The following is a 15998-nucleotide window of genomic DNA, read 5'->3' as shown; positions in this document are numbered from 1 at the left end:
ACAGAAACATGTAGAAATAAAGTTTGAGAAATAGTTTTCTAATTATTTTTTATGCATTTCTATATAAATACTTAAAGAGATTGTACTCTGTATACTCTTCTTCATTTTTAAAGTGTATGTGGGAGCTGTCTCCCTATTCTTAGATTTCTGCTTTTTTATTTTTAATATGGTATAAAATTCCATTGTGCTGACATACCATGGTTTCTTTATTCAACCCCCCACTGATAAATATTTAGATTGTTTCTAGTTTTTCTCTAATAATAAGGTTACAGTAAATAATCACTTGCAAAAATATTTCTATAGAATAAATTGTTTAATTTTTATTGCTTTGGCATGTGAGATCTTAGTTCCCCGACCAGGGATTGAACCTGTGCCCTCTGCGTTAGGAGCACTGAATTTTAACCACCTGACTACCAGGGAAGTCCCTATAGAATAAATTTCAAAGAACATATTATTTCTATAGGAGCTTGACCAGTTTCCTTTCATCCTTGTCTTTGTTGTAGCCTTGTGTAGAAATGAACCTTGAATGGATGTTGATGGTTTGAATTCTTATTATGTGGCAAATATTAGAGAAGCAGTGGTGGAAAGGACAGTTACTCTATTGGGAACCTGGCAACAGATCCATATTCTTTCTTTGTCATCTCTCTTGTCTCTGTTAGTTCTGAAGAAATACTTAAAATGCACTTTGACCTTTTCACTTTCCCACAGCAGTTGTTTAGGTTTCTCTCTGTTCATTTCAATTTTGTTGTCAGGACATTAGGGTCATAGGCCTTCTTTCCCAAAACTTGGAAAGAGAGGTAGAAGCTTGCTTTCTGGGAGTTATTTTGTGAAACCAACACATAATGCATCAGGGCAGAGATACGCAAATCATCCTTAAAGGTGTAGGATGGATGCTGGGCTGATCACATACGTTTTATCTAAGGACAAGACCCTTCTAATTTGGAGATGGGCACAATTAAACCATCTCAGCCTAAAGGCTATAACCAAACTGTGTACCTTCTTTCATTCCAATTCTTTCCTCACGAAATACCATTCTGATTAGAACTTGAGTGTCTCTATGGAATTGCCTACAAAGAGAACATAAGCTGGCACTCAGAATTTGAAGATGGATGAACAAATTTGTTTTATGTATCAGGCTAGTAAATTTGTTTAATATTCACTTGCCACTTTGTAATGGATACTGTCTTAATACACTGACAAAATTTAGTGTCCGTATCTGAAAGCCTGAAGACCATTGTAAAAAGGAGCCAGGCTACTGGCCGCCCTTCCAAACTAAGTGTTCCATTCTCCATGTTGCAATGATGAAATGACTGTTTCCCTCCCCGAACCCCAATCTGTTCTTCACTTAATATTCTCTCATATGCATTTCTATATATGTTGCAGTATAATTTTTAGATCTATTACTAACTGTAAGATATTACATCTCATATTACCATCTAACCATTCCTCCACTGTTGAATAGAGGCCATTTTCAGTGTTTTGTCTGCTAAATGATTCTGCTATCAAAATCTTCCTACAAATAGATGTTTATTCTTTTATATTTTTTCTTTCAAAGTTCTCAAAATATTATTGGCTCATAGGGTTTGTCAAACTGAACCAGTTCATCTTATCTCCAATAATGTATATTTTTTTCCTTATAGTCATACTCCTTTGGTTTCTATTATTATAATATTTGATGAATGATTTCCTTCAAACATAAAAGGAAGAAGTATTAGCAATCCTACACAAACTCTTTCATAAAATATAGAAGGAAGAAGCAATTTCCAAATCATATTATGAGGCCACTATAGCCTGATACCAGAACTAGACAAGGGCATTTCAAGGAAGGAAAATGACAGATGGATATCCTTCATAAACTAGATGCAAAAATCCCTAGTGAATTAAATCTAGCAATATAATGTCAATATATAAAAGAGTGATATACTGTTATTGATATATTAATTTTTAGACATTATCTACAGACTATTCTGATAGATGAGGATTTAGTTTTCAGTTCAGTTCAGTCGCTCAGTCGTGTTCGACTCTTTGCGACCCCACGAACCGCAGCACGCCAGGCCTCCCTGTCCATCACCAACTCCCAGAGTTCACTCAGACTCACGTCCATCGAGTCAGTGATGCCATCCAGCCACCTCATCCTCTGTCGTCCCCTTCTCCTCCTGCCCCAATCCCTCCCAGCATCAGAGTCTTTTCCAATGAGTCAACTCTTCACATGAGGTGGCCAAAGTACTGGAGTTTCAGCTTTAGCATCATTCCTTCCAAAGAAATCCCAGGGCTGATCTTCAGAATGGACTGGTTGGATCTCCTTGCAGTCCAAGGGACTCTCAAGAGTCTTCTCCAATACCATAGTTCAAAAGCATCAATTCTTCGGTGCTCAGCCTTCTTCAGAGTCCAACTCTCACATCCATACATGACCACAGGAAAAACCATAGCCTTGACTAGACGAACCTTTGTTGGCAAAGTAATGTCTCTGCTTTTGAATATGCTATCTAGTTTGGTCATAACTTTCCTTCCAAGGAGTAAGCGTGTTTTAATTTCATGGCTGCAGTCACCATCTGCAGTGATTTTGGAGCCCAGAAAAATAAAGTCTGACGATGTTTCCACTGTTTCCCCATCTATTTCCCATGAAGTGATGGGACCAGATGCCATAATCTTCATTTTCTGAATGTTGAGCTTTAAGCCAACTTTTTCACTCTCCATTTTCACTTTCATCAAGAGGCTTTTTAGTTCCTCTTCACTTTCTGTCATAAGGGTGGTGTCTCATCCTATACCATTATTTCCTCTGCTTCCCCTTTCTTCTTCCCCCAAATAGTTACATTAAAATTTCATTAATTCAAAATTCACTGTTACTATTATTATGCCTATGGAAATATTACTTATAGTTGAGCATTTTACCATACTGGAGTTTATTTTTATACCTTTTTCCACAAATTAATATTTGCCTTATTTTTAAAATTTGCTTAGTATTCTTTAACCCTATTGCTAACTTTCCCCACTCTTTTTAATAGTCTCTTAGTATCCTTTTCCACAGGATAATCATATCAGTTAATCTATTCCTTTTCTCCCTCCTGATAATGTCCTGCCTTTAGATCCCCATTCTCCATCTGTCTGGCTTGTTCTCCAAGCCTGCTGACCAGCTGTCCTCCTGGGACTTCCCTTTGATGTCATCCTTGGAATCCCTTCTTGGAATTTCTCTAGGGTTGGCTTCACTGCTTCCTGGATGTCTTGTCTTCCTTAATCTGGCTTTGCTTGCTTGTTGTGACCAAGCATCTCTACCTTCAGTTGGTTAAAAGTGGTATAGTCACAGAAATCTAGACCACAGACATTTCTAATGACACCCCCTCACTCCTCCTTGGAGCCAAACTCTTGGGAAGCTTTCATGTTCCTGGGGGTGAAACAGAGTCCCCAAAGCAGGCAGGAGGAAAACCATGTGGAGGACCCACGGGTGCACTCCTCCTTCCCCTGTTCCCACTGGTGGAAGATGGATTCACTCCACCCTCTCTGGAGGGAGTGCCTCTGCTGAGCTGGACTGCAGCCCAGTGGGCTCCAGAGGAACAGATGTCTCTCTCATCTACTGTCAACATGTCTTGTCTTGTACTTTTATCTTCCCAAAGATACTGTAAGCTGCCTGAGGGTGAGAGGATGGCTTATATTTCGATTGATCTTTAGTGTAGTTCTAGTTAGATTTTAGAAGAGAGTGAAAATAGATGGGTGTGTTCTATCCACCATCTTAACCCAGAAGTCCTTTGAAACACTTTTTTCAGTTGGCTTCAGGAACACTTCTCCTGAGAGTCATCTTACTTCACTTGAGGACCAACCCCAGTCTTGCTGTGTCCCCCTCCTTTTTCTGATCTCTGCATGTTGAGGGCCTCTGGGCTTGACCTCTTCTTTTTTCTGGATTCACCCCTTAAGTGGCTTCATCCAGTCCTAGAGCTCTAAATTCCATCACTATGCTTATGCTTCCCAAATTGACATCTCCCTTCTGAATTCAGAACTCCCTTCCCAGAGTCTTCCCGTGTATGGCTAAGAAGCATCTCATCCAACTTCTCTTCCCTCCCTGAAATCAGTTCTTCCCCCAGCGTTCTCCACAGTAAGTATGTTAGTCACTCAGTCGTGTCTGACTCTTTGCAACCCCATGGACTGTAGCCCATCAGGCTCCTTGGTCCATGGGATTTTCCAGGCAAGAATACTGGAGTGGGTCACCCTTACCTTCTCCAGGAGATCTTCCTAAACCAGGGATTGAACCCTGGTCTACTGCATTGCAGGCAAATTATTTATTGTCTGAGCTACCAGGGAAGGGCCTTACTATAAACCAGCGACTCAAGCTGACACCTTGGTGTCATTCCTTGACTCTTCTCTGAATCTCATATCCAATCTCTCAGAGAATGCTGAAGACTGTTTTTAAAATATGGATTTTTTTTCTATAAAAATCTGGCCACTTCTCATCACCTTAACCACTACCTCAGATATTGTCCTATGTCAAGAAGCTTTCTAGAGCACCTGTGTCAGATATCAGCACCCTTTCCAGGGCAGCACCCTCTGTACATGCATGTGTATCCAATCCCAATCCAATGCCACAGAAGAGATTCTATTCTTCTTTCTTTCCACATCTGTCTCTCCCTTATCCGAGAGTGAAAAACTTGACTCCTATCATTGTCATATAAAAAGGGTCTTAGAGATCAGATAAAACACACGGAAAAATCAGAAAGTGAAGTGAGTAGCTGACCCAAGATGGTACTAGGTAGCTTGCACAGAGTTTTTACGTTTGAAAATTGTGTAATAAGGTGCTTAGTGTTAGAGGAGCACTAATGATACACTCGGAGAAGGCGATGCCACCCCACTCCAGTACTCTTGCCTGGAAAATCCCATGGATGGAGGAGCCTGGTAGGCTGCAGTCCATGGGGTCGCTAGGAGTCGGACACGACTGAGCAACTTCACTTTCACTTTTCACTTTCATACATTGGAGAAGGAAATGGCAACTCACTCCAGTGTTCTTGCCTGGAGAATCCCAGGGATGGTGGGCTGCCGTCTATGGGGTCTGTCACACAGTCGGACGTGACTGAAGCGACTTAGCAGTAGCAGCAATGATACACTATTATAATTTACTTTAACATGCCTTTTTTTGCATAATTTCTTTTGGGAACTGTTCTTAGAGACTAGATGCCTGGTTCTGAATAACCATATATTAATACTTTATTACATAATCAAAATATATTCTGTTTTTTTTTTTTCTGGACAAAAAGTGGAGGCTTGGGGAAAGCATGTCACCTGAAATGTCCTTGTCTTAGTTGTGTTTTTCTAGGCCTTTCTTTCTAGACAGGTGAGATTTTTCTGGCATCTCTACCTTTGTGTCATTAGAATAAGGAAGAGAAATTGGAGAAAAGCTACTTCAGCCCAGGAGTGTCCCAGATCTTCTTCCTGGAAGTGGCCTCTTTGTTTCCTCCACATTGTTCCACTGCTACAACATCCCCTTATCTGCCTGAAAGGATTTCCTGAACATCTGGCCTGTGACAACAGTGGCCTCATACCCCCTCCCAGAGGCTGGAAGTGACTTTTTTGGGTCACCTTGACACGAGTACTCAAGAGTTTCCTCCCTAGTATACATATTAGTTCTGGCTGAGGATCACATCAACATTGTTTAATGTTTGATTTGTAAAAACAGTGAGTCTAACTGGTAGGCCAGAGTCTCTGAAATATAAATGTACTCTCTCTGTGGTTCATTTTGCATGCATGCTAAGTCGCTTCAGTCGTGTGACCCTGTGGACTGTAGCCCACTAGGTTCCTCTATCCATGGGATTCTCCAGGCAGGAAAACTGGAGTGGGTTGCCATGCTCTCCTCCAGAGGATCTTCCCCACCCAGGGATCGAACCCATGTTTCTTATGTCTCCGGCATTGGCAGGCGAGTTCTTTACCACTAGCATTCATTTTACTCATCACCTAATATTTAAAAAAAAAAAACTCTCAGGGGATTTCCCTAGCAGTCCAGTGGCTAAGACTCCATGCTTCCAGTGCGTGGGGTCCAGGTTTGATCCCTGGTCAGGGAAATAGATCCCACATGCTACAGCTAAAGATCCTGTATGCTGCAACTAATACCCAAGGCAGCCAATAAAATAAAATAAATATTTTTAAGAAGTGCACTCAAAGGAGGTGCTGTTTCCTGATTTGTGCAGAGGACCTGGTGGGCTACTGGTTGCCCTGGTTATGTAAACCTAGAGTCAGGGAGGAAGTGCTAGGAACAGTGGAATAAAGTTTAGATGCTGTGATAGAGGACAGGGCAGGAAGATGTAAGCAGGATGCAACCGGCTACCAGAGAGGAGCCATGTGAGCAAAGAACCAAGCTGCCTGTGTGGGCAAACACACACAGGTCGGTTATTCTGACCTTCTGTTGTGTGGTGTGCAATGCAAACCTCTTCTTTACCTTCAATAAAACCTTCATTACCTTAAAAAAAAGTGCTTCCTCAGGAATCTGAAAAAACCCCAGGCCCATCTGTGGAAGAGGAGTTCTACGTCAAGGCCATTAGTTGGGGCAACTTGAAAAAATAGGCAGCATCTTTTATGCTTGATATTCACTAACTTGCCATCAACAAAAAGCTCCTTATAGCAATGGAACTCCAGTTACCAGGCAGGTTCCCAGTCACCAGGCAGGTTCCCAGTCACAGATGTTTGAGGTAGGTGGCCATCAGTACTTGTTGAAATCCCGCTGGAGCTTCATGGTCCTTTTCTGGAGGCGTAGATGTTGTGTTGCTGCACCTTGCCATCCCTGGAATTCATCAGTGTTCTTAACACAGGTTTTCTACACTCTGGACCCTCTCCCATGAGTTAGATGACAGTATGTGTCACCTAGGATTTTCCACTACTTAAGTGTGTCTTGGTTTACTTTCTTCTTTTTTGAGTTGAATTCCATCGAAACACTAAAGAATGTATCTGTGTTGCTTCTTTTTTTTTTTTTAGGGTACCAGAACATCTTGTGAAGAGCATAACTTGGCAGACACTGCAGGCTGTAAATTTTTGCCATAAACACAGTGTAAGTCTCATAATCCCCCTCTAAAAATCAGAAGGCTGCCCTTCACCTGAGGTGGAACCTTTGTACAGAGTTTATATCATACTTTTGTGGAGAAGCTAAAAATGCCAACCTAAGCTATTCCTTCTTGTTCAGGTTTTAAAGATATGTTTATGATTTTAAGAAAGTAGTTTTGTTTATGTTGCTTAGAAACTATCCAGATTTAAGGTAGACTCCTTCTCACTTGGAGTCCACGTTGCTCTGCTGCTGCTGCTGCTAAGTCGCTTCAGTCGTGTCCGACTCTGTGCGACCCCATAGACGGCAGCCCACCTCAGATCAGATCAGATCAGATCAGTCGCTCAGTCGTGTCCGACTCTTTGCGACCCCATGAATCGCAGCACACCAGGCCTCCCTGTCCATCACCAACTCCTGGAGTTCACTCAGACTCACGTCCATCGAGTCAGTGATGCCATCCAGCCATCTCATCCTCTGTCGTCCCCTTCTCCTCCTGCCCCCACCCTCCCAGCATCAGGGTCTTTTCCAATGAATCAACTCTTCGAATGAGGTGGCCAAAGTACTGGAGTTTCAGCTTTAGCATCATTCCTTCCAAAGAAATCCCAGGGCTGATCTCCTTCAGAATGGACTGGTTGGATCTCCTTGCAGTCCAAGGGACTCTCAAGAGTCTTCTCCAACACCACAGTTCAAAAGCATCAGTTCTTCGGTGCTCAGCCTTGTTCACAGTCCAACTCTCACATCCATACATGACCACAGGAAAAACCATAGCCTTGACTGACTAGATGAACCTTTGTTGGCAAAGTAATGTCTCTGCTTTTGAATATGCTATCTAGGTTGGTCATAACTTTCCTTCCAAGGAGTAAGCGTGTTTTAATTTCATGGCTGCAGTCACCATCTGTAGTGATTTTGGAGCCCAGAAGAATAAAGTCTGACACTGTTTCCACTGTTTCCCCATCTATTTCCCATGAAGTGATGGGACCGGACGCCATGATCTTCGTTTTCTGAATGTTGAGCTTTAAGCCAACTTTTTCACTCTCCTCTTTCACTTTCATCAAGAGGCTTTTGAGTTCCTCTTCACTTTCTGCCATAAGGTACCCTCAAAATACTATGAAATTGGGGAGGGGAACCCCAGATGACTCATGCCTGTTGCATGTATTACGTGGAGTCCCAAGTGTGATGCACACCTGCTCGTGTCTGCATAGGTGAGTTAGGAATGCCAGGGCTGCAACGAAGCAGCCAGTGGAAACCTCATGAGCACTCTCAGCCACAGCAAGGCTGGCGGGAGGTACAGTGGACTGCTGCCCAGGTGGTGTGACCTCACAGACACTGGGTAGCCTGCTTCTCCCTTGGCTTCAACATAGCCCACTCCCTGCATACAGGAAGCCAGACTCCAATATCAGAGCTTCATTTTGGCCCCAAGGGCAGTTTACTGCATTTTGTCATCCTGACAACGTCCAGGGTCAATTTCACTGGTAGGGCTGAAATGCCTTTCTCGAGCTGTTCTAACTTTTTTTTTTTCCTCTGAAGCTGCCTTCTCAGAAGGAAATATGAGAGTAGGCAGCACTTCTCCCAGCTGAGCCTCCACCTAGCTGAAGGCTACAATCTGTGTCCAAATGCGTGCGCACCAGGGAGTGTGGATGCCTTATACGTACTGCTCTTCACTGAGAGTGAGGGCCAGCAGTTTGCTGATAGCAGGTTTTAGGAGCGGGGTTGGGGAGTGGGGGGAGTGAGAGAGACGGCAGAAAGGCCCTGGTGGGGAAAAGCAGAGACACTAAGAACAAATATAATGCATACCACAGCTCCCTGGAGAGCCCCTGAAACTGTTTGGCCACATGTGCTTGGGGGGAGGGCTGTAGAAACTTGTAAAGAATTCCCAGAACAGAATAGGAGCACATTCTTGCTTACAAGTACTTCTGACCATCTGTCATCACGATATTCAAGGGTGTACCCATTATAATAATATTTGAAGCCAGGAGTAAAAAAGTGGAGATCTCAGGCCCATTAATTGCTGAGAACCAGATCTGTTGTAACAAAATAATTCAGAAATTGTCTTCTCCCAATTTTTCCAGAATAATAAATACCCGTGGGGAAACACTGACACCCGGGTCTCACCCTGAAGATCCTTTGGAGTGAGAACTAGGCCAGGCATAAGAGGAACCTCTGTCCTAGCTCCAAATTTTAGAAAGTCAAGAACACCCCAGGGTATCAGCCCTAAGCCAGAGAGGGTCTCTCGGATTGCAGAAGCCTCTAACATTCTCCTCCAGAGAGGAAAACACCAAGAAGAGAAGGTTATTAGAAACTTAAACAGTATTTTGACCCCACTGTTGTTTTTATGTAATTGCTAATTGGTTGTTTTTTATTGTTGTTGAAGATTTGTTCCTTACCAAAAAAAGCACTATTTAATAGGAAAATCATGTGAAGGTTCTTAAGCATTCTTCTAACATCACCCTGTTAAACAATGTCAGCTGTGGTCTGGAAACCACAGGTGATTTGTGTCTAAACCCTGGCAGTGGCGTGGGGGCTACATCCGGTGGGGTGGAGGAGCAGTAAGGAGACTGGATGTGTGTGGGATGGAGCTGACATCTAGTGACTCCCCAGAGGGTGTGCGCTGCCTGCGTTTGTTTATCTTGTGGGGACAAATGTCAGAGCTGGAAGGGAGGTCTCTTGGCAAGCTGCTGCTTCCCGCCCATCTCTTCCTCAGCTTATCTCAGCAGGCCCAGGGCTTGTCCTGTTTACGAGGCGAAATGTGTTCTGTTCTCAGTTAAACAACTGAATTATGAATTCTGCTTAGGCACCAACTTGCAGGTCCTGCAGCCACGCTGCAGTCCTCACCCAGAGCCTTTTAACACTTTGTCTATCACCTAAGGTAGCCAGATTAAATACACCCAGTTAAATTTGAATTTCAAGTAAACAGTCATAAACACTTTAGTATAAATATGTTCCAAACACTACATGGGATGTACTTCTACTAAAAAATTGTTGTTTATCTTTCTACCCTACTTTCATTTTTCTTTTCACATTTATTGGTCCTTTAGGGCCCTCCAGGAATTGGGGTTGATTCAGGCTATGGTGGTTATGGTACTCGATTTATTTTAGGCTACTGTTTTGTAGTCTGTTATCTTAAAGGTCAGTGAGAGGTTCAAACAGCCTCAGATATTTGCTGGATATTCATGTATTTTATTTAGTCCCTATATTAGGGTTGCTCCTGTTTAATCTGCTCGGGTTTGATGTTTGTGACTAGTGCATACACAGGGATGTGAAGCCGGAAAACATCCTCGTCACGAAACAGTCTGTGATTAAGCTTTGTGACTTTGGATTCGCTCGACTTTTGAGTGAGTATCAAAGTTTTCTTTAGTTAAGTGTCAAAGCTAGAGAGATTTTTAGTATGATAAAGGATCTAAGTGCTACAAGAAGCTAGTTCTTGTATATTTAGGGCATAAGCTTGCAAGTTGCAATTACTGAAAACACACATACAATGGTTTAAAAATGTATATGCTATATGTACATTTTATCACAATAAAGGGCTTACTAATACGTATATTACCCTTCATTTTTTGCTAAAATAGTGCTTTTTAAACTATTTTAGAAGCGTGGCTTTCAATGTTGGCTGTAGATTAGAATCATCTGGGAAGCAATAAACTCTAAAAACCATATTGATACCCCTCTAGGGATTCTGATTTAATTGGACTGGTGTGGGGCTCAAACATCAGTAATTTTTAAAAAGGACTATATTCCAGGTGGTTTTCATGTGTAACCAGTATTGCGAAGCACTGATGTAGAAAAACCACAGGTGGGGCACAAGCTTGATTTCTCAGGTCTTCCGCGTCCCCGTTCTGACTCCCTGCTTGCACTGCTCCCTCTGTTTTCCATGTCCCATCACTGGCCAGCTGGACCGAGCGACTACTACACAGACTACGTGGCCACCAGGTGGTACCGCTCCCCAGAGCTGCTGGTGGGGGACACGCAATACGGCCCCCCGGTAGATGTTTGGGCGATTGGCTGTGTCTTTGCTGAGCTGCTGTCAGGCGTTCCTCTGTGGCCAGGAAAATCAGATGTGGATCAGCTCTATCTGATTAGGAAAACCTTGGGTAAGTGCTGGTTTTTGTCCCATCTTTTGGAAACCTGATAGTTTTACCCATGTCAGGGCAGAGCCAAGTTCCTAGTCTCATCCAGTGCCCCTTACAGTCACGAAAGAGCGAAACTCTCAGAGCCTCATTGTAATGGCTCCATGAACGGTGTCCTTTGTAGGTATAGGCCCTGACTGATACAGCACCAATGGGAGGAAACCATGGAGCAGTGCTTGCTAACTGATCTAATGTTTTTGAGAGGATGAAAAACATTGTTTTCCTATTTTTAAAAAATTTTTATTGAAGTATAATTGACTTACAATATTGTGTTAGTTTCAGAAAACTATACCCAGTATTTTATAATATACATATAACTGATCTAATTTTACCTTTCTCTTTCTTCTTGTCCAAAGGAGACCTCATTCCTAGGCACCAACATGTATTTAGCACAAATCAGTACTTCAGTGGGGTAAAAATTCCAGACCCTGAAGATATGGTGAGTGACCTATTTTGGTAAGAGTTCTGCAGGTCAGAGCTACGTTTACCAGGGTATTTAAGTGGTGATCATTCTCACTCAATGAATATACATGGGGAGTTGCAGTCTAACTAAGTTTTGATAGTTAGGCACCTGCCTGAGCCCCATGGTCCACTTGGCACCAGAAGATCAGTCTAAGAGTGGAAAAGAAAACGGGGGCAAATTCGCTACAAGACCCTGGCCTTCAGTGCTAATTTACAGACAGCTCATAGCAGAGCATAGCCATCATGTTGGACAGGATTGCAGAGCTGCCTGCCCCAAACTCGCCTGTCCATCATTTTCAGCAGCTGAAGCTACAAAGCTCAGAGCTGATCAACTTGTAGAAGATGACTCCTCCAGGAAAATCCAGCATGGTCCAAACCCCTACTCTACTGTGCTCTCAGTCCCAGCCCATGGGCAGAATGGTGATGAACTTGCTTGGCCAGCCTCACTCTGATACCTGTTCTTTTGGCCAATGTGGAGAAAACACATATTTTTCAAAAACGGAAAAAATTTAAAATGTGCATAGTCTAAACCACTTTCAAGAATTTAGTCCAGTGAAATTATTAGATAAGAGTATAAAGATACAGCAAACATTTTTTGATAGAAACATGACATTCTTTAACAGAAATCATTTCCTTTAGAGAATTAAATAGGTCATGGTACGTCCTTACAATAGAAATACCACATAGCTAATAAAAATAATTAGATTCATATGTAATCACCTGATAAAAAAGGTCTGTAACATATTACTAAATGAAAAAAAGTTATAAAACAGTATCCATAATTTGACATAACTTTAATGAATTTTAAATAAATATACATGTTTACATGTACAAATATAAAATAATATGACAACCTGAAGAAAATCAGGCTATAAAGATTTTTATATTTATGAAATAAATGGCTGCAAGGTATAGTATACCAAAATATTAACAGCGAATGTCTCTTTGTGGTGGGACAATTTGCTTCTTTCTTTATGGTTTTTTAAAGTGTCTTCTAATGAGCCTGTATTATAATCAGAAACATTTCAGAGCACAGTTAAGGTCTATGAAGTCCTGAGTTCCTACTGTCTAAGGAAGGTAGTTTCACACTGAAGTGAACCCTCCTCCATCGCTCAGTTTCCAGGTGGAGGCTCCAGCCAGTTCCATCAGAGCTGTCTGTCCCTGCAAACTCTGGGCCTGTCCTTCAGTGACGTCTCCCACCTCCCACTGCCCTGCAGCCCTCCTCCGGCAGCACTGGGAATAGGAAAAGTGGGGCAGCAGGGAGCCTTCAAGGCCACAGAAGCAGGAATGACACCTGACATATGGCAGGCGACCCAGGTGCTCCCCTGTGACCTGGACATGCCCAGTGTCACACTAAATATCCCTTAGTGAACTTCCTGTTTGCTCTTCTACCAGAGAAACCTCAGAAACAACCCAGGTTTCATCAGTGTAAAAGGCTTCCCATGGTTTCCCAGAGGTTGTCCTGCAGGGGATTTCCTGTTGACAGAAACACAGGAAGACGCAGCGTGGGGGCTGCACAGGTTGAATATCTGTGCCCGAGTCCCTCTGCCTGTCACCAACCCTGCCCGAAGGAGGCCTGCATGCTTCTGGGGCAGGGAAACCGGCTAAGCAGGCAGGATGGGCCCCTGCCTATCACAGCCAACCAGCTGGCCTCATCCCAGGCGTCCTGGCTGAAACAGCAGACCTCAGTGTCAGCAATGTCAAGGCAGTCTCCAGTGGTGCTCAGATTCAACACACAAAAATAGCAAGAGAAATAGTTTAGCTTTGGGAGTGGAGTGGGCTGCTCTTAAAGGCTCATAAAGATCTGCTTTAGGATTTTATTTTTCCCTGTTGATCTTAGGCAACTCCAAAACTGAGGCTCTTATCTCTTATCAGTGATGAATAACTGCACACTTGGGAATGGGTTGCTGTTGGCTGGTTCCCTGAACTAAGTAACCCTGTGCTCTTAAGCTTGATGGCAGCACCAGGGAACCGCCGTCTTTATACACACGATTCATCTTTGTCATTTATTTTACTCAGCCTGGTTAGCTCTTAGTTTCTCAGTTTTCCTCCTTTTTAGCCTCTTTATCAGTGGTGTGGGCTTCCCTGGTGGCTCATACGGTAAAGAATCCGCCTGCAGTGTGGGAGACTTGAACTGGCCTGTCTGCCTGACACACGGCATTCCTTCTATTTTATAGTGTTTATCACTCCTGATTGTTGCCTGCCTGTGACCAGAGCCAAATAGCCTTAAATGACCAAAGGGAGATTGATGGATGTCTGCTCAGGAGACTCTTTAAACAGTAGGGTAATCAGGGGGACAGCAGGCTCCTGTGGGACGAGAGAACAGTGTTTATTCCAGAAAACCAAGAATGTCTGTTCACCTGGGTAGGGAAAAAAATCTTTGTTACATAGCTCCCTTTAGGTAAATGTCAGTAAATGCCATAATTAGGACCCCTTTCTAGAAATGCCAAACATTATTCTGAGACAAGGCAAGTTATATAAATTGGAGCAGAAAACAGGGAAATAACAATTGCTTGACAAGTGTTTTTTTTTTTTTTTCCATTAGTATTCCCTCACAGTTTGCTACCTGAATCTGTTCTTTAGGAAGTAAAGGGGGTAAATGGTTAGGAAGAAAATTTGGAAAAGCGGTTTAGAGGATGGGGGAGAGTATAAGCTTATAAAACATTTTGGAAGTGGGGAAAGAAGGAACTTATGAAACAGACATAGGTGGGAGGTGGGGTGGGCAGAGGGTGGAGGAGGCAAAGAAGGTTCCAGGAAAATGCTTCTCGCACTGAAAAATTCAATCTGAAGTAACTTTATATTTGAATATATGCTGTAAATAAAATCCCTATTTTCTTTCTTTTTCAACAGGAACCACTTGAATTAAAATTTCCAAACATCTCTTATTCTGCCCTGGGCCTCTTAAAGGTAAAATCATGGCTTCCAACAGACCTGGGAGTACAGGGCAGCTGTATCACTGGGGAATCTGAATGATTTATGTCAATCCACGGATTGAAAAGAGTTCCTTTTAGAATTATTCTTCTCACTTGAAAAGTATATGTACTTTTCATTTTTAAAATGAGTCACATAACGGTGAAAACAACTGTAGGTATTTTTCACTTTAAATAACCCTAATATTGTACTTGAAATGTAAATTTTTAAGAGGAGGAATTCTTTTTTTTTTTTTTTTACAAAAAGAATCCTTTTCTTTAAAAAAAAAACAAACAAAAAAACCTGTTTAGCCATAGGATTCTTTTAAATAACCAACACTTTAATATATTGAAAGTAGGTTTCAACTTTAAAACTTGATTTCCATACACATTTTCAAAAGTATATAGCCCTCGTGTAAAATGAGGTACCAATTAAAATATTTGCAAGTTAAGGTCAATGTCCCACTCATGATAAAAAGTATTTAGAACATTTACTGATGCATTTATAATTTTAGAAATGAGACAGTTCCTTGAGGCATGTAATTGTGAGATTTAATCTATCTAAGTATGAGCCCTCTAGCCTATGGCAGAGCAAGTAGTTAAGAATGATGTAACATAGAGAGAGGTATGTCTCTTCTCTCTTACATACATGTAACACATAGGCTATTTCTGTAAGAACAAACAAAAAATGACTGATTTTAGAAGACAGGAGAACTAGAGTGATGAAGAGACTTTGCTACATACTGTATGAAGTTTATTTTTATCACTTGTAGATATTATTTTTTAAATAAAAAAACTAGGTTTTACAAAGTATAGTCAAGTGCCCAAAATGGGTTAGGAGGATTATTCTAGTGAGACAGTGAGGTGAACTCAAAAATCATGTCCTACTCCCTCAGGGCAGAGCACTGAATGCCTCAAGAACAGAACAAGGTGAAGAAAAGGATTTGTTACTATTTCTAGAACTATTTATTAATTCATTATGTGGTTACCCATTCAGGAATGATTGTGGAAGGAATGAAAGTCATGATTGGTGTGTTTTTCTTCCTTTTTCCTGAAGAGTTTAATATTTCAAAGAAGAAAAAATGATATTAATAAGTTTATACAGTTTTAGAGAGTAAGAAGAGGGGGTTTTCTGTCTTTTAGGGCTGTCTCCACATGAATCCTGCCGAGAGACTGACGTGTGAGCAGCTGTTGCAGCATTCGTATTTTGACAGTATCAGAGAAATAGGGGATTCGGCAAGACAGCATGAGAAACCAACAAGGAAGACCCTACGACAGAGCCGAAAGCACTTGCCGGGGGTAAAAATGGGGCACTGCTTTACAGAAGCATGCGAGGTTGCAATATCAGATGAGTTCATACCTGCTATCTGGTATAGAGTCTGAATCTATACTTGAGGTGTCGGTTGAGGCTTGCAGTTCCAGCATCCTGTTATTTTTGCGTGAGGACACACAGATCACAAGATCTACCGGCCAGGGTCCCAGAGACACTTA

The 15998-nt window shown here is 42.0% G+C and overlaps 1 protein-coding gene across 3 annotated transcripts in view; it reads left to right on the top strand.

The window, feature by feature from the left end:
- CDKL1 (cyclin dependent kinase like 1) overlaps nucleotides 1–15998 on the top strand; it is a 52942-nt gene that overhangs the window by 32980 nt on the left and 3964 nt on the right. For all 3 annotated transcript variants that reach the window (XM_005211671.5, XM_059890431.1, NM_001101116.1), the window contains 6 exons: nucleotides 6949–7021; nucleotides 10254–10344; nucleotides 10900–11100; nucleotides 11493–11575; nucleotides 14449–14505; nucleotides 15651–15806. In XM_005211671.5, the coding sequence (XP_005211728.1) occupies nucleotides 6949–7021; nucleotides 10254–10344; nucleotides 10900–11100; nucleotides 11493–11575; nucleotides 14449–14505; nucleotides 15651–15806 (661 nt within the window). The remainder of the gene's footprint in view (nucleotides 1–6948; nucleotides 7022–10253; nucleotides 10345–10899; nucleotides 11101–11492; nucleotides 11576–14448; nucleotides 14506–15650; nucleotides 15807–15998) is intronic.

This window comes from Bos taurus, chromosome 10, assembly GCF_002263795.3.
Source record: "Bos taurus isolate L1 Dominette 01449 registration number 42190680 breed Hereford chromosome 10, ARS-UCD2.0, whole genome shotgun sequence".
In the NCBI taxonomy this organism is placed as follows: Eukaryota; Metazoa; Chordata; class Mammalia; order Artiodactyla; family Bovidae; genus Bos; species Bos taurus.
This window is presented reverse-complemented; position numbering and strand designations above follow the sequence as displayed.